We start from the raw sequence: 22,960 nt of genomic DNA, 5'->3' as shown, positions 1-22,960 counted from the left end.
ATGAGGGGATAAAAACTAGTTAATAATATATACATATTAAACCAAACTACCTAATCACTTTCATGTCTCGACTGTGCAGATTTTCAGTTTTTTATTGGCATAGCTGGTTCATTTATCTATTGTTGCATCCGTTATTATGTTGTTGATTCTTTTCGTTTATTGCTTCCCGTTATTGTTGCGCTTCTTTCATTTCTTCATATTGTGAAGTGGATACACATGTCACAAGGGATACATTCTTTAGTTTTCGACCAACACCCGTCTATGACCACTCCTTTCTTTATATAACATGTTGAACCTTACTAACTGTTACACGGACTTTAACATCCAAACCGATCGAGGTTATTCTCGATCACAATCAGGGGTTGTATATACACAAATTCATTTTAAACCAGGTTCAGAATCCTAAAATCAAAAACCCAGTTAAGTTTTAAATGGTTTCGATTTGTATTTAACATTAATGAATCTTATATTAAAAAAAATCCAAGAAATAATAGAAGAATATCCTAAGAAATATTTGATTAAACCATGTCCCTCCTTTAAAATAATAACAAACTTTATAAGCAAAGGCACAAGTCTTTTTGTGATAATGGCCTCTCATTTCTGATCTTGTAGATGGTCAAATAGTCAATCACACACTTCTCCATGTGAAGTTGTTAACACCCAAATCTCCATGCATTCACGGCTGAAGAACATCCACTGTCACATGCTCATCATATTTCTCGCTTCCTAAAACTCTGTGATCACATTTCTTATAGATCTGAGAATTTCACACACCCTGCCTTTATTATTCATTATTATTATTAATACAAAGAAATATGTTTTATACACTTCGATTGCATCCTCTTCCATCACTTCCTCCCCGTGCTTCTGGTTCTAGTAATCTCTCAGTTCTCTTCAACAAATGTTCCATTACCAGTAAGTTATCTATCATTTTATTTAACCTAACACCCATCATTCCAATTTTATTTCTTTTGCTGAATTGGGTCTTAAATGCTTGGTTTTTGTTCTTTGTTTTTGCTCATGTGAGGTGGGTATTTTCTAAAGGTTTGTGTCATACACCATAGACATACTATACGGCCCGTATGATATGGCGAAAAGTGATCAATCAGGCGGTTTTGATATGCCTAGGGTGACAAAAGCTCATACGGGTCCTATGATGGCCGAATCATATGACCCGTATGCTTTCTTGACTGACGACGAATACGTCCTATATGACATCATACGACCTGTATGATACGGGTCGTATGACGGCCAAATCATGTGGCCCTCTATGATAGTGCCAAAAAAGTCATCATGCGACAGGCAAGCTGGTGTACACTTTCGAAGGCGGTGTATCGATGGCAGGACTGCATTTGATAAATTATTCTTCATGTGAAACTTTAAGAGAGAAGTGAAATATTTTGTTGTTATTTGTTTAAGGCCTTTAATGGATCAATGGAATAAAGCTGCTTATTCCCTTTCCTTTTTTTTATGGTGTTTTTATTTTTAGTTCTACTATTGATGTCGCTAAAACATTATTAATCTAAATTTGGTCCTTCTTTGTAGGGAAGTGTTTAGGTGGAAGGTTAGCATATGAACCCGTATCCCCTTCGTTTATAGTTGCTGCAACAGGAAAAGCGGTTATTTCTGACAGTCAAAGGGACAGCTCTTCTTCAACTGATCAACTGGAAGCTCTTGATGCAGATACCAAAGATCCCAAAGTACGTTTATCATTTGCATTTTGTCTTTAGCCATTAACTTATAGATTTAGTAACTATTTTGAATATGTTAGAAATATTCCTTTTAAATATTATTGTTATTTCTTGAAGTAATTATTTTGGTGGTTGGTGATATTTTGGTTCAGACATCAGAAAGTGAAGATGATGAGACGAGCGAAATGACATCTGCGGTTTTGGTTGAGGATATTGCTGTTACAGAGGAAGAGGCTTTGCCTGACCTTGTTATTAGCAAAGAAAGTGAGGCCGTCCGACAAATATTAATTCCTCCTCCTGGAGCCGGAGCTGGACAGAGAATATATGAGATCGACCCGCTTTTGGGAAATCATCGCCAGCATCTTGAGTACCGGTTAGATATTTTTTATAACTTTTGAATAACAGCAGGCCGCCAATGTTTGTAATTATTTGATATGGATTTGGATAGGGTGTAAACGAGCTCTTCGGGCTTGGCTTGTTTATTATTTGTTAATTATTTTATATACATTTATAATTATTGTATATATACGAATTACTATTTTTATATATAATAGTTATTATAAAAAATATATTTTATATATTAAGTAAAAATCATATACTGAATATGCTTGTTTAGGCTCGCAAGCCAGCTTGAGCTCATGCGTGGCTCATTTGTTATTTGTTAACTAATAAATATAATTTTGTTACTTTTATCATCTTATATGATAATAGATATTATTAAAATATATATATTAATAAAATTTATATAAATAGTAGGCTTGTTTATGCTCGCTAGCTAGCTTGAGCTTGAAAAGTGAAGCATCAGTGAGCTGTTCTCTGGTAGCTCACGAGCGGCTTGGCTCGTTTACACCCCTAGATCTGCAGTGTCTGTTTGACTGACCTGAAACACTTTTTATCCACCCGTTTTGATAAAGTGTGTCAACTATGATAACAATAACAAAATACCACCATAACAAATGAAGGAATTTGTTTAGAAGCTTTTGTCTTTTATGCATTAATAACACACTTCTTCTAGTGACTTTCGTCCCGTCTCCTAACCCTTTATTTTTGTTTATTGTCTGACCCATTATTGATATAACTCAAATTAACCTATTCATAAAATTTTTGGTAATCATTATTCTTAGTCTGATCATGATCATTCTAACTAACTACAGATATTCACATTACAAGAAGATGCGTGAATCAATTGACAAATATGAAGGCGGTTTGGAGGCCTTTTCTCGGGGTTATGAGAAGTTTGGTTTCACTCGCAGGTATCTCTAAATAAATGTTAAGTTCATGATATTAGTGGTATATTGTTTAATTCGTGCCGTTTGGTTTTAATTTCTTTCAGTTATTGACAACATTTTATTATCTGATGGTGAGTTTATTGTATTAATCTTTATTGGCAGTGAGACAGGTATAACCTACAGGGAATGGGCACCTGGAGCTAAGGTTTGTCACAATAATATTAAATAAAACTATCTAGTATGCATGCATTAAAAATACGCATTGGTTACTTTTGACCTGTTTGACCCCTTTTCTTTTTAGATATTTTTTATCTTACTTAATATGGCCGGTTAGAAATAAAACACAGCCCGAATCAATCCATTCATTAGATTTTCACCTCAAATTCTATATACTTTTTGTTGCAAGAATTGTTTTCTAATCGGGATATTATATACACATAGCGTATTCAGTTTCTTAATTTTAATTTTCTGAATAACCCCTTTTGGTAGTTAGCATTTTGCTTTAGCATCTAAATTTTTTTTCTCAACTATTTTACCTCAAAATATCTTGATTTATTTATTTATTTATATGATATGGGAAATACACCCTATAAATTTCTTAAAATCATATTCATCTCATAAAAGTGTGCAACTATTTTGCTATGTGTTTACACTTTACAACGATACCTTTCTTAGACCACCTATGTTTTCTTTTCTTGAATATATAATAAATTGGAGATATCTTGTTTGAACTTTAGTCTGCTTCGCTTATTGGAGATTTCAACAACTGGAATCCAAATGCTGATGTTATGACCCGGGTATGTTTTGTTACCGAGCTAAATGTCCAGTCATTGTATCGACATATGATTTTTTTTTTTCTGTTTAAATTGATTAAAAATCTAGTGGCTACAGATTTGACTATTGAGGGTCAAACTAGATGCTTCATAACTTCAAAATAAAAAAAAAATAACTTTTTATAGCAAAAGAAAAAAAAAACAATACGAAGAACACCAAATATGCGTTAATTTATTTTGGATATCAAAATGTCAAATTTTGTATGAAGTACAAAGTTTGAATCTTTAAATTGAAAGCTGACTTTAGTAATGGTCAAAGGGATTGGGGTTTGGATCAAATACAAACTAAATTAGCGTGCTAATTGTGAAAATCAAGTAGTGTAATTATATATACAACATAGTGTAATTACAGCATGGTGTAATTACACTACGATGTAATTTCATAATTACACTACTTGTATATATGATTACACCACTTGATTCTCTCAATTAACATGCTAATATAATTTGACGATAACTTTCCCCATAATTTGTAACTTATTGTCTTCTCTAATATGAACAGAATGAATTTGGTGTCTGGGAGATCTTTTTGCCAAACAATGCTGATAATTCTCCACCTATTCCTCATGGTTCTAGAGTGAAGGTACAACTTCCTTTATATTCTCTAATCTCCATGACTGTAAGTTGGAACTATTTATGCCATATTGAATCTTCTTGATATACTTAGTTGTAAAAAGGAAGATGGGACCCACAAAACGTAGAGTGATATTTTCTATTTTTTGTATGAATGGTTATGACACCGTGTATGTATATTACATTGTAGATACGCATGGATACTCCATCTGGATTGAAAGACTCGATTCCCGCTTGGATAAAGTTTTCTGTACAAGCTCCGGGTGAGATTCCTTATAATGGAATCTACTATGATCCACCCGAAGAGGAAAAATATGTGTTTCAACATCCTCGGCCAAAGAAACCGAAATCTCTTAGGATTTATGAAGCACATGTAGGAATGAGTAGCACGGTGCGTATATCTGCTCTTTCTCTCTCTACACACACACATGTGTGTGTGTATCATGGTATAGATTTTTAAGTTCATGTATCCTTACAAGAAAAAGTTTAAATAGTTTATTAATTATATAGTATAATTGAATTACTCTAGGGTTGAGAAACAAAAGTAGTTTTTTGTTAGTATGTATAGACATAAATCGTTGGGTTTTAAAAAAGTTGAATAAAAATATAATTTTGTAAACTTGTGGTCATTTTTTTTGAGAAGTTATCATAAATTGTGATTGTTTTTAATGTGGTCATGTATAGGAACCAATGATCAACACTTATGCTAACTTCAGAGATGAAGTTCTCCCCCGCATCAAAAAGCTAGGTTACAATGCAGTTCAGATCATGGCCATTCAAGAGCACTCGTATTATGCCAGCTTTGGGTAATTTTTCAATAATCATATGTCATCCTATCCTTTTTATCCTTATTCTTTTTATTAATTGCTATGTCACTTCTCGGTATGAACCATGCACCCTCTTTACGTATTTTATAAGTCATTGTTGCATTCTTTTTTGTAATTGTTGTTGCTATCTTCTTTTAAACAAAGTTTGAGTACTTTGTGTTATGCCTCAGGTACCATGTGACAAATTTCTTTGCACCCAGCAGTCGGTGTGGGACTCCTGATGATCTTAAATCTATGATAGATAAAGCCCATGAATTGAGATTGGTTGTTCTCATGGATATTGTACACAGGTAAACGTTACTTAATTGCCAAGTAGCTATTAGTGTGTACTTCAGTACAATAACAGTTTTTATGTTTTATTTTTGCACATCACAAATTTTAATGCATGCTTTGGCTTCCATATCGATCCGTCTGTGATTGTACAACTTTATGCTATGATATTTCATTTGAGATAAGGTAGTTAATGTAAAAAGAAATGACTCATTTAAGAGGTTGTTAGCATTTAAATTCTGCATACACAGTGATCCCATCTGTACCTTTCGACCCATTCCATTTTGACCTCGTTCTGTAAGTTTACCTGTTGACCATTTAGAGCTAAAACATAACCAAGATCAACCAGTTTCTAGGCAAATTGGTTAAAATTGCCTCCTCTAGTTGATACGTTTTTGTATTTATCTTCCATGTAATGGGTTGAATGCAGTCATTCATCAAACAACACTTTAGATGGTCTAAATATGTTTGATGGGACGGATAGTCATTACTTCCACTCTGGAGAACGAGGTTATCATTGGATGTGGGATTCTCGTCTTTTCAACTATGGACATTGGGAGGTACCTAAATTTTCAAAACTCAATTCAACTTAAATAATGTGATGGTTAGAGCTTAATGTATTAGTGTTATTGTTTCAGGTGCTAAGATATCTTCTTTCAAATGCTAGATGGTGGTTGGATGAATATAAGTTTGATGGATTTAGATTTGATGGTGTGACTTCAATGATGTACACACATCATGGTTTACAGGCAAGTTACTTGTATTGAATCTAATTATCAAGAGTTAATTACACGGATGGCGCCGGTGGTTTGGCCATATTGCAACTTTAGTCCCCACCTTTCTAAATTACACTTATAGACCCCCATTGTTCACTTAAATATAATACTGGTCTTTGTAGTGGATGCCTGTTAACTTTTACACCTAGAGGACAATTGTATTGATGGTCCCTGTGGTTTGGCCATATTGCAATTCTAGTCCTCACCTTTCTAAAGTCACACCTATAGTCCCTACTGTTCACTCAAAACGTAATAATGATGATCCTTGGAGTGGATGTCGGTTAACTTTTACACCTAGAGGCTGCAAGATCCCGTTTTTGCTAATTGTTTTGATTTAACCCATTTAAGATAAAGCACAACCCAACCCAACCCAACCCAACCCAACTCAACCCCTTCATACTAAAGATATACATGTAATGTGATTTTTGAGCTAGTGTCTAATAACCATGTTTGCTGTTTAGGTAGCATTTACCGGAAACTACAACGAGTATTTCGGGTTGGCAACTGACGTTGATGCTGTGGTTTATTTAATGCTGGTTAATGACCTTATTCATGGGCTCTTTCCGGAAGCTATCTCTATTGGTGAAGATGTATTGTCTTCTTTCTCCTCCAATTAAATGATTTTACTTTTGAAACCTATGTACAATGCATACATATTTTTGACCGGCACATTAGCATACATGAGGTGGAAAAATGGACGTGTCTGTAAGGTTAGGTAACATGTCAAAACAAGTTGGGCAGGGTTGACCTGAAATACATCATGTCCAAAGTTTTCAAATCTTTATAAATTTTTGTAGTTTTATTGTTTAAATAATCTTTCTTTTTACCATTTAAATAATCTGATTTTCTGATTTAAATAATGTAAGCATTAAAAATGCACTTTGGGAGACTTTCTACCCGTTAGATTCATTTGAACTACTTCTGTTGGCTAATATTTTATTGTATCGGTTTTGAAATCTTGGAGATAAACTTATAAAACTAACCCTCATTCATAACTAAATGTGTCAAATTTGCCCCTCTACTTTATATACAGTGTAAATTTGAAAGTGGCTGTTGAGATATTTTCTATAAACCATGTATGCAAAGTTGACTTCAAGTGACGGTCAAACATTCTCCAAACAACCATATCAAGGCCTCATTTGGCCATTAAAGTGATTTTTTTTCATTGTCATTAAAGTGAATGTTTTATTTTTTCTACTCATATTTCTAGTGCTAATTTCTCATTTTTCACGGTGTGCAGGTGAGTGGAATGCCAACATTCTGCATTCCCATACAGGACGGTGGTGTCGGGTTTGACTACCGTTTGCATATGGCAATTGCTGATAAGTGGATTGAGCTTCTCAAGTATGCAAACTCCAACTTTCTATATGTTTTATTATTAATGAACTGGGCTCTTATTTATACATGCTGATATGGGTCGGTCAAAAAAGATGTTTTCTGTACACCATAAAAACTTTTGGTTCGGTTTCACCAGAAATACTTTATGTTCATATTTTAAGAACTTTGTATATATAATCTTTGTATCCAATCTGTTTGCGAGTTTTTTAACTTTTCAACAAAGATCAGTTTGTAATTAAAGTTTTGGTTTACTTTTGACCCTTGGAACCTGTTTGACCGGTTGTCCATTTTTTCTTAACCTTTATCCACTTGACCCATTGAAGATAAAAATAAATAAACTCATTTAAAAGTAAATTTGTGGAAATCATCAGAAGTTAAAAAAAAGTTTGTAATTGTCCATGTTACCCTTGGTTCTGTAAATGCAACTGTTGATATTCTTTTTGCAAACTTTGCATATGCATACCGCAAATGAAACAACATAGATGTATAAAATAGTAAACTGGAGATTTTTTTCTAGGATAATGTTATTGAGAATGTGGAAATATACTGATGGTTTCCAAACCTTGGGTTAGAACAGTCATTTGTGTATAAAAAATTGCGTGTTGAAAGTTATGTTATTGTTTGTTTGGTTTAGGCTGAGGGACGAAGATTGGTTAATGGGTGATATCGTGCACACGCTTACGAATCGAAGATGGTCTGAGAAGTGTGTTTCTTATGCTGAAAGCCATGATCAAGCTTTGGTTGGTGATAAAACTATTGCATTTTGGCTAATGGACAAGGTCAGAAATATTTTTTTTGCAGGATTGTTACCTTGTTTATGTATAAATATTCAAAAAACTTGGTAATTCTGACTAGGAAAACTGTACAGTGCTCTGATGTAGTGCTGTAAACTAGCCGAGCCCAAGCTTGTCCAGGCTGGAGTTCGGCTTGTTTAACTTACAAAAGCTCAAACTTGGCTCATTTATTTTTTGTTAATTATATATATATATATATATATATATATATATATATATATATATAAACGAAAACTCCCTAAATTCTCTCAAGCCACCAGATTGCTTTATTCTTAAATGAAGACTTCTCATGCATTTGACCCGAATTCATGGGTATGGGTCGCATCAAACCCAAATAGCCCTTATACGGGTTATAACATCTCATTATATTGAAAATTAATCTTATCAAATATTTAATATGAAAATCTTATAAAATAAGTATATACTAAAAATTAATATCATTTTTTTAAAAGATATTATTTAAAATTAAGAAACAATTTTATAGTAAAAAAAATAAGCGGGTAATGGGTCTCACTAAACACATATAGCTTTTAAACTGGTATAACATCTCATTTATTTATTAAATCATTTATCATCAAATCCTAAGTATATTATTAACTTCCTTACAATAAATAAAATTAAAATTAAAAAATATATATAAATATTATAAATGAATAATGTAAAACAACATATGAGGATGTAAATTAATTAAAATACATGTTGCGTGCAAAAAAAAAGGAAAAGAAAAGAAAAACTATTGAACTAAGAATCTTAATCGTAATTATATATAAACGTAACCTTTTAACGCTCTCTGGTTTGTTTTTTACATTCTCTCAAGTCACCAGATTGTTTTATTTGTAATTGAAGATTTCTCATGCATTTGACCCGAATTCACGGGTATGTGTATCACCAAACCCAGATAACCTTAAATGGGTTATAACATCTCATTTTATTAAAAATTAATCTCACCAGATATTTGATATGAAAATCCTATAAAATAGGGATATACTAAAAATTAATATCCAAATTTTTTAAGAAGATATTATTTATATTAAGAAACACTTTTGTAGTAAAAAAATAAAATAAAATAAGCGGGTCATGGGTCTCGCCAAACTCATAGCTTCTAAACGGGTTATAACATCTCATTTGTTTGTGAAACCCTTTCATTATCAAACCCTAAGTAAATTATTAACTTTCTTACATTAAATGAAATTAAAATCCAAAAAAATATAAATATTAGACACAAAAAAGAAATACAACCCCCGTAATACGGGGGATAAAAACTAGTGTGTGTGTATATATATATATAGAAGGGTTCAAATAAAAATAAAGAGTTTCCTAAGAATGGTAAGAACCAATAGAATTTTGACATGTGGCATCACAACCTATGGTTAAATAATAATTCTAGAAAACTATGTCGGTTATAGTGTTGAAAGAGTAATTCTAGGAAACTATGTCGGTTTTTGGTAATTTTAGATCTCAATCATTGATTAACATAATCCAGTGGTTATGATTTATTACTAGTCTTCCTAGGAAACTACTTCTTTTTAGAATAACCCTCCCCTATATATATATATATATATATATATATATATATATATATTCAACATTTATAATTACACACACACACACATATTAGTTACAATATATTTGTATAGCATAATATTATTTAGTTAATTTTCTAATCCCTATATATATATATATAATTACACACACACACACATATATTAGTTACAAATTTACAATATATTTGTATAGTATAATATTATTTAGTTGATTTTCTAATAACTTTATGTACGATAAAAATTATTATAAAATATGTATTTTAATATATCAAATGACCTATAGGCTCGCTTAGGCTTGTGATCCAGCTCGAGCTTGATAAATGAAGCTTGGGCTGGGGCTCATTTATCAAACAAGCTTATTTTAAGGCTTGAACTCGTTTAAGGTCGGCTCAATTGGAGTTTTTAGCGAGCCAATCCCGAGGTGCTCACAAGCAGCTTGAGTGGACTGGCTTAAATACAAATTTGTGAAAGTTGGATGTTTTTGAAATAGTTTATGAAACTTTGATGCTTTAGTGCATAGCTATAAATTCATAAATATCTATAATTAGTTTCATTTTAGAATAACAGCTGTGTGTACTTAAACAGGATATGTATGAGTTTATGGCATTGGATAGACCATCGACTCCGCGCATAGACCGCGGTATAGCATTGCATAAAATGATACGACTTATTACAATGGGATTAGGTGGAGAAGGATATTTGAATTTCATGGGCAATGAGTTTGGACATCCTGGTATAGCATATAATTTGTAGTTTCATAAAACTTTTGTATTTATGCGGTCTTTTAACAATATATGTGTTTCTTTCCCTTTTGGTCAGAGTGGATAGATTTTCCAAGAGCCGATCAACGTCTCCCGGATGGGAGATTTATACCCGGAAATGGCAATAGCTTCGATAAGTGTAGGCGTAGGTTTGATCTGGTAAGTTCTTTTTGTATTCATGACATTATTTTGCAGGAAAATGATATTTTGATTTTCAATATTGTTCATATAGTTTGATGCAGGAAAATTATATTTTGATAAATTACCATTATAACCTTCATTACTCGTATGCACAGGGAGATGCAGATTATTTAAGGTATCGTGGATTACAAGAATTTGATCGGGCAATGCAGCATTTGGAGGAATCGCATAATGTATGTGAATTTGTGCAAGTTTTCATCTTTGTTTTGCAACGTGGATTATAGTGGGTAGCAATTTTGACCCGTTTGCTGATACATGGAATTTGGGTTCTATTTTATATCAAATGGGTCAATTGGGTTTAAAGTCACTATTTAAATTATATTTCAAAATCATTTTATGCAAGGATATCGATTATTCTTGTAACTATATTGTTTTGTAAACATCTAATAATTTCCTGATTATTTATAATATTTATTTAAATAAGTGCAAAAATATACTAGCAGGTCAACACAACCTGAACCAGCTCGTTTTGATACATTTTAGAAAATGACCCGTACGAGCCTCCCTGCCCATATTGGCAGCTCTAGTGGACTATAATGTAAACTAGATCAACTGTGTGTGCAGTTTATGACATCAAGGCATCAATATATATCGCGGAAACACGAAGAAGAGAGAGTAATAATATTTGAAAGAGAGGACTTGGTTTTCGTTTTCAATTTCCACTGGTATAACAGTTATTCAGACTACCGTGTCGGTTGTTTACTCCCTGGAATGTATAAGGTACGTTTTGTTGCACATTCAGTATAAAAACTAAGAATGACGGAAACTACTTGTAAGCATTGCGTGCCAAATGTAGTTGGAGAGCTACCTTAATCATTATGTTACGTAGTTAAAGTTATAGGTACAAGTGTTTATGCGGTTCTCACAGTTTTGTACTTTATATTGATTTTGTAATGAACGGCTGTTGGGACGCGTTCAATACATAACCAATATTAAGTGGAGAACTGCGATGCTTAACACTTGTATGTGGTGCTGACCAGATATGGTTGGAGAGAGAAACAGAGGCTGTTATGCTATCATATAACCTCCTTCTGAATCACAATTAAAACAACATTTGCGAGTATATGTGCGGTTCTCGTAGCTATTAACTTTGTTCAGAACAACTGTGCATGTGTGTGTAAAAATATGTATATTACAAAACACTAAATTATGTGGTGCTGACCAGATATGGTTGGAGAGAGAAACAGAGGCTGTTATGCTATCATATAACCTCCTTCTGAATCACAATTAAAGCAACATTTGCGAGTATATGTGCGGTTCTCGTAGCTATTAACTTTGTTCAGAACAACTGTGCATGTGTGTGTAAAAATATGTATATTACAAAACACTAAATTATGTGGTGCTGACCAGATATGGTTGGAGAGAGAAACAGAGGCTGTTATGCTATCATATAACCTCCTTCTGAATCACAATTAAAGCAACATTTGCGAGTATATGTGCGGTTCTCGTAGCTATTAACTTTGTTCAGAACAACTGTGCATGTGTGTGTAAAAATATGTATATTACAAAACACTAAATTTTTGTGAGAATAAAAAGAACAAACTTAAATCATTAGTTTTTTTTCTGTAGTAGTTCATATATATTTTTAATACCTTTAACTTTGTACATACAAATGTCAATGCCATGTACAGAAAAAATCGTTAAACTAATTTGTTAATGTGTGTTTTTTCGTTTTTAAACGTTTATCTACAGTCTACACATGTGTAGGTTTTATAATTGGGTGGGTTTTCTTTACACTTTTTAATATTAAAAGAGATGAATAAACATTTTATTTCAACCATCTTTTTAAATTTTAAAATTCTTAAAAGATTAGAAAAATAAATGATTTATATTGTTCTTATTCTTGTAAAAAGACTCTGTTTTGCCTATAACATTCACCTATATATATTAATGTGTGTGTCTAAGTATTAACTATTTGAACTTGACAAAACGTAACATTAAATCTTTCAGATTGCTCTAGACTCCGATGATCCATTATTTGGAGGCTTTGGTAGACTCGATCATGAGGCCGAATATTTCACCTTTGTAAGCGATTTCATTTATATTTCAACTAAGCAAAAGAAAATAACACATTTTCTTGACCTTAATTCCATAAACATTTTGTAGGAAGGAAATCATGATAACAGGCCTCGATCGTTCATGGTGTACGCACCTGCAAGAACCGCAGTGGTTTATAAGCTCGTAAAGGATAGCACACCCGCTACTGTTGTCAAATAAGTCTGCTTTTTGCAGAGACCTGTTGTGCAGAAGTGCCATGGTTGTCTATGGAGAAAGGGGCAAACGGGCATGAAAGAGATGAGTGAGAAGAGTGACGTGTTAATTCAGTCGTACTGACTAGGCTCGGGTTGATGGAGTTTTGATATGATTAAGTCGTTATTAGTTTTAATAAATAAAGTATGGTAATCACGATGTTCGGGTAGTTATTAGTTAAGATCTTTGTTGCAGTGTGCAGGTTTGTGAAACAAATGTTTTTACATAGATTGTAGTTTATACATTAATTAAACTTTATAGTAAATAAATAAATGTTTTTTTTTTTTAATATGGGGAAAGTTGTTTCTTTTAAATTATGTTTTATTTATATTAGTTAAGGTGTTTGTGCTTATTTAAATATTTTCCTATACAATTATAATGACAAAACAAAGGCTTGTAAAGAAAATGATTTTCAGCATTGTAAACTTGTAATTAACTTTTAAAGTCTTTACTTTTTCTTCAAAGCTATTGGGCCAGCCCAAAGAGATGTGTTAGTTATTAGAACAACATCATCATGTGGTAGTCAGGTAGTGGTACGTCATACATACATATTATTGCTGCTATATATTTTGACTTGCCATTTAAACACTCGAACATGATTTCCTTCCAGCCTCATGTCGCTCTTCAGTCTCGTCAACAACCGACTGGCTTCCGAAACACTTGGTCTCATGACGCTTGTCATTTCCCTCGACCCATTTCTTGAACTTCCTAACCAACCATCTTCGTTTCTTGTGTTGTTGACCGGGTCCAAAAAATGGCTCATCATGGTGCGCCACGTTCTCATTGTCCGATTCATGACCTTTGCCCTCTTCGAGTGCTACATTTTGGCTTAACTCCAGTCCTGGCTCATGATTATTGTTAACTATTTCTTCATGATGTTCTGTTTGTTGCTCGAGCTCCTTCCTCCTTGCGAGCTCATGCCGTAGGCATGCATGACACCAACGTAAATATATCAGCTCTTTTAGTTCGTTCGCACGGTCCTTTTTTATGTTTTCTAGCTCGTTTACTACTCGGTTGTAGTTCTCAACGAGTATCCGTTCTGCTTCTGCCTAAAAAAACCAAGACAAAATTGTAAGATCCATTGCTAGAAAAGATTGCAATTTTAACACATTTAAATGTGTGATTCAGGGTTTGTTTTGGGTATGTAACTTTTATAATTTACTTGAGCCTTTTAATATTTTTTAGTTGTACTATACATGACTGGCCTTTGCTTAACCATAGGGACATGGTCTTTTAAGTTTCAAATTTTGGAGCATTATCACCTCTTTTTCATTATATTATAAGTAGCTTTTTATTATTAATATCTTGTTAGGTTAAACCGTGAAACAAGCCGAAGCCAAACCCTTATAATGGTTTGGCTTGGTTTAGTTTTCGTTTTCAAAGCTTTGATTTGGTTTACAACGATCAATAACCATTGCTCACAGCTGCTCGTGGTTTACCATAAAAACAATTACAACAGGACCGTGAACACCCCTTATTTCAGCTCATTATTAAAATTTATCGGCTTTGACTTGTGACCTAACCCGCCCATGTTTCCGACTCTACAATTTACCTTCGATACGACTTCATTTTCCGCGGTCTCTAGCTTGTTCAAAGCCTCGTTCTTCTCGTTCTCCAACCAATCGATCTCTGCTCTCATTACCTCAACTTCTCGCTCAAACCCCTGGATCACAACATCTTTTCGTTTCAACTCGACTTCATTACTCAGCATTTCTTCCTCTTGTGCTTCAATCTTTAACTTCTGTTTCACAATCAACCTCAAACTTTCTTTATTTTTCCTCAAAACATTCTTCTCCCTTCTTTTAACAAATTTGTTCTCCGACCGCAAAGATTTGAGTTCTTCCAACGCGTTTAAATACTCGATCACCATCTCATCAAACTTCTTATTCTGATCCTCCATAGTTGACGCCTCCCTTTCCAAGAACTCGGCTCGTTCTTTCTCCATACGCAAACCGTTTGGAACCTCTATTAACGCGTGTTCTTGAACCTTCAACTCAATGAATTTAAAAAACCGAACCTCTATCTCCCTTTCGAGCTCTTGGAGCTCTTCAATCTTACATTTAAGTGTGAAAATGTGTTCTTTAAGATGATCAACATTTTCACTATTGGTTTCTTGAATTTGATCTTCCAAAGATGCAGTCTTTTTTTCCTTAAATCTTGAAATTAAAGAACAAGTAACCGAAAATGCTAGCGGGATTCCAGCCATGATCAAGATTGACTTGATCAACTCTTGTGATCTTGTCATCTCCATAAGTTAGTAAAATTTGTTCTTGAAGGATGGTTGGTTGGAGATGATGAAGAAAATGATAAAAACGTTTTGTTGATTTGCAGGTTTGTGATGCATATTCCTTGCTTTTGTGTAATGCTTTAAGCTATCTAAGTTATTGACATGTAGCTTCTTGGTTGCTTTTGGGGCACACTTAGTGGCCACAAATGAAGCTTTATTGCATTCTTCTTTGTGATCAATATTGTCTTCGAATCTGGTACCTTTTTGTATTCAATGTATAATGTAGGATTCGGCAATTTGACACACGAGTGCTATTTGATACTTTAACACATACATATATATATTTTTTTTGTTTAATCTTCCATTTTCATAAGGAAAATATTCATCCATTTAGAAAATAAAACATACTAATATTTTGCTGAATTAATTATGGTGAACACGTTTAATGGACTTATAATGGTTATTCGAATATAACGGATTTTTTTTTCTCTTTTGCTAATCGTAACACGTTTGATTTTTATCATTATAAAGTCGAATTAAAAAAACACCACACCCTTTTGTTCCCCTTCCTTACATGCAAGTCGGATGGCTTGATGGAAAGCTTTATCTTTACCTCTTTTGGAAGAATAATACTTACCATAATGGGTAAGTCTTTTATGTAATCTTTTCTTGAAGATTTAACTTGCATGAAAATAAATCAAGACAAACTGGCCCGGCTCAAGGGGAGGGCGAGGAGGGCAACGGATCCATACCTACTCTCCTCATATGCCCATAATTGTTAAAAAATAAAAGTTATATTTTATATATTATTTTGATTTAACACAAAAACTTACAAGACGATTCTTTGGTTGAATGAAAAGTGTTCAAAACTATGGAAACAAAGGTCATGGGTTTAATTCACACAATTAGTGTTATTTTTGTAGAAAAAAGAACTTTTATTTGTGTTTTATACAGTGGCGGATCCAGGAATTTTTTTTTGTGGTGCACAACTTTTAGATTCTTCAATTTAATAGAGTCGGGTATAAAAAAAATCCGGGTCGGTTTGAGGTTCGGGTCGGTTCGATGGATCGGACAAAGTTCATTATGTAATAAAAATACGATAAAATAATAAAAGTGACACCGTCATTAAAGTTCATCTATATCATCTCATTATACTTTTAGTGGGCTAAATTTAATTGAAATCCGTGGATAATTTGAAATGATTTCATACACTATGACACTTAATTTATATATTTGATTAATAACATTATTGCTCCATTTGTTGTTGAATTAGTCTATTCCATCAACATAACTTTTCAATCTGACATGTTTTTAAAATATCTCAACATAATGTTTACATGTTACTTGGAACTTTGATGATGATGTATTATATGGATATTGTAAAAGTAAGGGAAGAGAGCGGTTGCAGGTTCAAGGCTTGATGATGATTGTCAACTTCTACCAAACTGTAGGTCCTAATGTGACTGGGCTTTTCAACATAAGTATATTTTTTTCTAATACTTCCATTGCGTTATCTACAACTTGTGGTACGGGTAAAAGAGCTCATGGTATGACTAGATTACCCGGTGCACTATCTAACACCTATGACCCCCCGCGTGTGCACGCGCGGGTAAAGAAACTTCTTAACAAACTAAGAAACTAACAAAAACTAACAAATTAAAACCAACAATCTAACAAACTAAAACTAAATTTAACAAATAGCTTAACAATTAAGTAGTTAATAATCAAGAAAAATTAACATTTAACAATGAATGTAAACTTACCTTCAATGTAAGGCCCCGAACCGGGTAGCCCTACTTTAGCGTTAGATTTACTCATAAACACAGTTCTATAAATCAGAGTTTATTAAAACTTTCGCGGAAACGTTAACTAAAATCATTCGTTACAAAACATTAAATCCTTTCTTTAAAAGCATGATAATAAACATCATATTTAAAACACCATTTCTTTCATCTTCAGATGACAGCTGCTCAACCCGTGCCATGTGCCAACCTCATGCTAGCTCTTTAATCATATTCACCTGCGTGTATACTAAAAGTCAGCTACGCTGAGTGAGTTCTAGTTAATCAGACGACATACAATATATACACATATCTTACACACATACATATCTTAACCTTGTATAAATATCCATAAGAGGAACGTCACATAATATCTATTAAAAGAACCATGGCTATTGCCCATGCTATATATGTATTCCATAGAAGGACGCTCTGTATAAATTCTCCATAGCAGGACACTCTATATACTTCCATAGAAGGAACATCCTATATATTTCCATAGAAGGAACACTATGTTTTCCATTAAAGGAACACTGTGTTTTCCATATACTCCCTTAAGCACATGGACCTAAGGCCCATCTTTTCTTTTTGGTCCATCTTTAATTCTATTAACCAAGCCCTCTACCACTTAAGCTTTATTATCATATTATCGTATTATCCCACTAACTCAAATAATTCACCCGACGCAGGTAGAACATTAAATATTATTCTAGAATTTTCGGGATGTTACATTCAAAGTGGGAGGATTCGAGCAATCGAGCTTCGAGAAAGAGTAGAATGCATGATGAGTGTATTGATCGGACGGAAAAGCGGCGGCGGTGCCGCGGTGGTCGGAGGACGGCTGAATGGGGAGGGCTGGTAGGTTTGAAGAGGGTCAGGGAGGAAGGCGCTGATGTTTTGTGGTGTATTTTTATTATAAAACCCTAATTATTATAAGGTTGAGTTAGTAAAAAAAAGTCCAAAAATTTAAACCGGAAACCGGAATTGAACCTGTGACCTCCAGGTTTCAAAACCACCTATTTACCGGCTGGACCAAGGCTTTGAATATAAATTAAGTGGTTCCTTCCTAATTTATAAGGTGGTTCCTTTCATGTTTTCTATATATAAATTCACTATTATTTCGAAACTCGGGTGGTTCCGGGGAACCACCCATTAACACTGTAAATCCGCCCCTGGTTTTATATGAGTGTTAAAAATATATATAGTCTACAATTCAATATTTTGTATTTGGTTTATATCTGTGTTTAATTGGTATGTATTTTTTTTTGGGACGTTCCATGACTTGAAGTTTAATGGGCTGATATTGTTGATGTTGGGCTAGTTGGAAGGCAAGATATTGGACTGAAGCTTATGTCAAGGCCCAAGGCCCAAGGCCCATTATTGGGTTTGGTGCGATTTAGTCTGATATATTAGAAAGAGAAGACTGGTTATATTTTAGTTGAGATATTATTAGGTTTTTTGATCCCTTTGTTTTCTCTCTCGATTCCTTTTGAGATCTAGATCATCTATGTCAGATTTGATATGTTAAACGTTCTTGAGTGTTGTTAGTTTTGTTAGATCATCAAATAGTGATCTAAGTTCTTTGTAGACCTTTTGAAGGAGTATTGTTTGTGACATGGTATCAAAGCATTGAGGCTCTGATCCATCACTCTTTCGCTTGGATATATTACTGGTGTTTTTTGGGTTTTCAAATCCGAAACCCTAACGGTGTTCTTGGTTCTTTACTGGTCGATTTTCTTCTCATCGATCTTGTTATTACTGAAGGTTACAACTGTTGAAGAAGGAGTCGTTCTTGGACGCAGGATTTTCTGATTGTTCGTAACCCTAAGTGAAGGTTATAACTATCTTATCTATACTGCAATTAGTTGGTGAGATCGTTCCTTGCTGTTTTTTATCTTCTGTTTATCATTAAGGTTTGCATTAGGCATATGTTGTTGATACTAGAAGAAAAATGCTTGGTTAATATGTGCATTAGACATTTTAGGAATTTTGTGCATCATTTATGAGAATCCTTGATCTACTTCCTTGAGAGGTGTGAATACCTTGCTGCTGTCGACTTTTTTGCTTGTTCTTGTGTGCAATCATTCCATATTTGTTAAGTTTTACAAATAATTGTTCAATAAAATGGGTGATGAAAGTACTAGTGAGACATTAGTTGGTAAATTAGATCCTGGTAACCCTCTATATCTGCATGCTAGTGATTCTAGTACAATGACTGTTATAAGCTTTAAACTGCAAGGGTGTGAAAATTACTCTGTGTGGGCTAATGCCATGACTCTTGCTTTAAAGTTAAAAATAAACTAGGATGTGTGAATGGTACATGTGAAAAGCTGTTGATGATAAAGTTTTAAAAAATCAATGGGATATGTGTAATTCAATTGTTTTGACTTGGATTCTAAATTCTGTGAGTGAAGAATTATGTGTTGGACAAGTTTACTCACAACTTGCCTTTGAAGTTTGGAAAGAACTGAGGGACACTTATTGAACACAAGCACAAGCAAAAAAATGGATCAGTTGTTTTAATATGTTTCAAAAAAATAAATTTGTTGAGTCAAAATGGGTCTTCTGTTTCTAAATACTATCATAAACTAAATACTTTATGGAAACAATTCGATGTCATGGTACAACTCCCCTATTGTTCTTGCCAAGCCTCAAAAGGATTTACTGATTTTAATACTTTAATAAAATTGATGCAATTTCTGATGGGTTTAGATGATGTTTATCAACCTGTTAGAACTAGTTTGTTAACTCGTGAACCACTTCCTACTATTAAAACTGCTTTTTCAATAGTTTCTAGGGAGGAATCTCATAGAAACTCTATTGGTTCGTCTAAAAGTCATAGTACAAATGTTGGTTTTGTGTCTAGAGGAAATTAATTTTCAGATAATAGGAAAAAATTCACACGTAGTCTTAATCCTAATTTTAAATGTACTCAATGTAGTAAAACAGGACACACCGTGGATAGGTGTTTTGAAATTGTGGGATACCCTCACGGTCCTAGACCAAAAGGAAATCCTAAGTCTAGTGTAACTAATAACAATAATGCTAAAACTGGTGTTTCTAATTCTACTACTACACTGACTCCTGATCAAGTTTCTAAACTTTTAGGGCTCTTGAATGATAAACATGAAGAAAGTCAACAAGGTTCAAATGTAGGAGGTAAATCTCTGTGTTTTAATTCACTTAAAAGTTGTTTTGCTTTAATAGTAGTATGTCCACCCAAACTGGGTGGGTAATTGATTCAGGTGCCAACCAGCACATGGTTATGAGTGACAGAGAAATTATAAATCCAATAGATGTTTCAGAATATAATATTAATGTTAAACATCCTAATGGCTCAAATGCAATGGTAACTAAAATTGGTAGTATAAAACTTAATGATTATGTCATTCTAAATGATGTGTTTGTTGTACCTGGTTACTATGTGAATCTAATGTCTGGGTAGAAACTTTCTAGTGATAACAAAATGTCTGTTACTTTTAATGAACATAGTTGTCATATACAAAACTCAATTTCAAAGAGAATCCTGGTGACTGGTAGTCAAGTAGATGGTTTGTATTTGTGTGGTGATGATCCAAAAAAGTTTAAGGTGTGTTTCACTAGTTTTGATCAAGTAAATTTGTGGCATAGTAGGCTAGGTCATCCCTCTATCCAGGTTTTATACATCTTAAAACATGATCTAAATATTAAGGTTCACGATTGTGTTCCTTGCGGTGTGTGTCATAAAGCCAAACAACATCGTGAACCTTTCCCTTAAGTGAACATAAGTCACTTAAAGTTGGAGAGCTTGTTCATCTTGATGATTGGGGGCCTTACAGGGTAAAGAGTAGAGAAGGCTATATATATGTTTTAACAGTTCTGGATGATTTCTCTAGAGCCGTTTGGGTGTATTTATTAAAAGATAAAACTGAGGTTTTTGTAAGTACTGAAACATTTTCTAACATGGTTGAAAATCAGTATAACACTTCTGCTAAGGTTTTCAGAAGTGATAATGTTACTGAGTTTGTTAATAAACAAGTACAAGATTTTTTTCAGAAGTAAAGGAATTTTACATCAAACTTCTTGTACTCATACACCCCAACAAAACAGAATTGTGGAGAGAAAACATAGACATATGTTAAATGTTGCTAGGGCTTTTTTGTTTGAAGAGGGTGTCCCCCTTAGTTTTTGGCCTGAGTGTGCTCAGACTGCAACTTACTTGATTAACATGACTCCCTCGTCAGTTTGAATGGTAGGTCTCCATATGAGTAGTTGTTAGGTTTTAAACCCTCTTTAAAACATTTAAAAAGTTTTGGTTGTTTGTGTTATTATACTGTATTAAATACTATAAATAAATTTGAAAAAAGGCTAACAAGTGTGTGTTAATAGGGTACTCTTTTAATAAAAATAGTTATAAGTTGTGGGATATTGACAATAAACAGGTGGTTTTTTCTAAGGATGTCAAATTTTATGAAACAATATACCCTTTTAAAGATAGTTCTATTTTAAATTCCTTTGATGTGTCTTTTGATAAAGATGTTACTAGTTTGAATTTCTTTGATAAGTTTTATGACAAAGACAACCAAAATATTTTAAATACAAGTCCCAATGATGAAAAAGAGGGAGACTGATTTCAACAATAGTGATCAGTTTCCTAATAATAACCCGAATTATGGAGGTAGGGCTGGTTGTCAGTAGGCTGTTAATGATCAGAAACCGCATAATTCAGTGGATGTTATTAGTGAGGTGGAACCTATTGTTGAGTCTGGTGAGGAAATAACTCTAGTTGAGGGCACATCTAATACAACACCGGTAACTATGAGGAGATCTACTAGGAGTTCTAGTTTACCTAAGAAGTTGCAGGACTTTATAGTTGAAGGTAAAGTTAAGTATGGTTTGGAAAAGGTGTTGAATTATTCACATATGTCGAGTGAAAACTTTTGTTTAGTGTCTGTTCTTAATAAAAGTGTTGAACCAAAACACTTTAGGGATGTTGTGACTAATAATAATTGGGTTATAGCAATGAATGATGAAATGTGTGCTCTTAATAGGAATCAAACCTTGGATTTAGTTGAGTTACCCACTGGTAGGAGACCTATAGGGTGTAAATGGGTATACAAAATTTAATATAAATCTACAGGTGAGGTTGAGAGATATAAGGCTAGATTAGTTGCTAAGGGTTTCAACCAAAGGGAGAGAATTGATTTTGATGAGACTTTTTCTCTTGTGGTTAAAATGATTACCGTTAGATGTGTTATTTGTCTTGTTGTTCAATATGATTGGCCTTTATACTCATGGTTTAAAAAGGCTTTCCGAGGAGCTCCTCGAGACTTACGCCTCGACAACCTCGGTGGAAAAACACATAAGAGGCTTAGCCACATTAGTGTTTACTGAAACCTAAGCCTTGATCTTTGTGAGGCGGTCTGAGGCGGTCTAAGGTGGTGAGGATTCGAGGCGAGGTGTTGAGGCTTAAGCCTCACTAGAAGTAGTGAAATACTGAAATATGCCAATTTTTTTTATTTTCTGGACTTTTTTTGTTTACCCATTTAGTGCTTAGTGGAATTAATTAGTGGGCCAGCCCAACATTTACTGTTAGTGGACTTAAAAAACATCATCGTTTAACTGGATAATGGTTAGGGTTTAATTGGTGGCCTCCTTTCACAACAACAAGCAACAGCAACATAGACACAACAACAAAAAACTACTTTATGATGTTTGTTTTGTATTAAATTAGTGGTTAAAATTTTTTATGATGTTTGTTTTATTACTAAATAAGGTTTTATAATGTTCATATGTTTATTTATGTTAAATTGTGATTTTTGTAGAATCTATATATATTTTTAATATATTTTAATAATGTTTCGAGGCCTACGCCTCGGTCCGCCA

At 33.5% G+C, this 22,960-nt stretch overlaps 2 protein-coding genes across 3 annotated transcripts; one reads left to right on the top strand and one right to left on the bottom strand.

Annotated features, from left to right (window-relative positions):
• The first annotated feature begins 664 nt into the window (after positions 1-664).
• Positions 665-13,376, top strand: LOC143594282 (1,4-alpha-glucan-branching enzyme 2-2, chloroplastic/amyloplastic-like). Of its 2 annotated transcripts, none has more exons than XM_077073627.1 (21): positions 665-915; positions 1,546-1,700; positions 1,844-2,064; positions 2,846-2,944; positions 3,083-3,125; positions 3,658-3,717; positions 4,256-4,336; positions 4,517-4,717; positions 5,011-5,132; positions 5,324-5,443; positions 5,854-5,983; positions 6,062-6,172; positions 6,661-6,789; positions 7,440-7,543; positions 8,172-8,316; positions 10,461-10,608; positions 10,695-10,795; positions 10,933-11,010; positions 11,402-11,557; positions 12,788-12,862; positions 12,944-13,376. In XM_077073627.1, the coding sequence occupies exons 1-21, from the start codon at positions 816-818 to the stop codon at positions 13,052-13,054; spliced, it is 2,490 nt and encodes an 829-aa protein (XP_076929742.1). In that variant the 5' UTR covers positions 665-815; the 3' UTR covers positions 13,055-13,376. The 2 variants fall into 2 exon arrangements, with proteins under 2 accessions (XP_076929742.1, XP_076929747.1); XM_077073632.1 differs by having other exon boundaries at positions 6,062-6,176; positions 6,665-6,789.
• Positions 13,377-13,652: 276 nt separating this feature from the next.
• Positions 13,653-15,354, bottom strand: LOC143594300 (protein CHUP1, chloroplastic-like). Its single transcript, XM_077073639.1, has 2 exons — positions 14,640-15,354; positions 13,653-14,136 (listed from the first exon to the last, which is right to left on the bottom strand). Exons 1-2 carry the CDS (start codon positions 15,336-15,338, stop codon positions 13,669-13,671), a joined length of 1,167 nt encoding a protein of 388 aa, XP_076929754.1. The 5' UTR covers positions 15,339-15,354; the 3' UTR covers positions 13,653-13,668.
• Positions 15,355-22,960: the final 7,606 nt, after the last annotated feature.

Source organism: Bidens hawaiensis, unplaced genomic scaffold (genome assembly GCF_021521415.1).
Source record: "Bidens hawaiensis isolate Kalapana, Puna unplaced genomic scaffold, B.hawaiensis_p1.1 tig00001692_1, whole genome shotgun sequence".
Classification (NCBI taxonomy): Eukaryota; Viridiplantae; Streptophyta; class Magnoliopsida; order Asterales; family Asteraceae; genus Bidens; species Bidens hawaiensis.
Note: the sequence above shows the minus strand (reverse complement) of the source record. Positions and strands in the feature narration are given on the sequence as shown.

Excerpts from the sequence above, each read along its gene's own strand:
- LOC143594282 (XM_077073627.1), top strand. The coding sequence starts at position 816 with ATGTTTTATACACTTCGATTGCATCCTCTTCCATCACTTCCTCCCCGT. Across the intron at positions 5,984-6,061 it reads TCAACTATGGACATTGGGAG|GTGCTAAGATATCTTCTTTC; the intron begins GTACCTAAATTT and ends TTATTGTTTCAG. Across the intron at positions 8,317-10,460 it reads CATTTTGGCTAATGGACAAG|GATATGTATGAGTTTATGGC; the intron begins GTCAGAAATATT and ends GTACTTAAACAG.
- LOC143594300 (XM_077073639.1), bottom strand. The coding sequence starts at position 15,338 with ATGGAGATGACAAGATCACAAGAGTTGATCAAGTCAATCTTGATCATG. Across the intron at positions 14,137-14,639 it reads AAAATGAAGTCGTATCGAAG|GCAGAAGCAGAACGGATACT; the intron begins GTAAATTGTAGA and ends TGGTTTTTTTAG.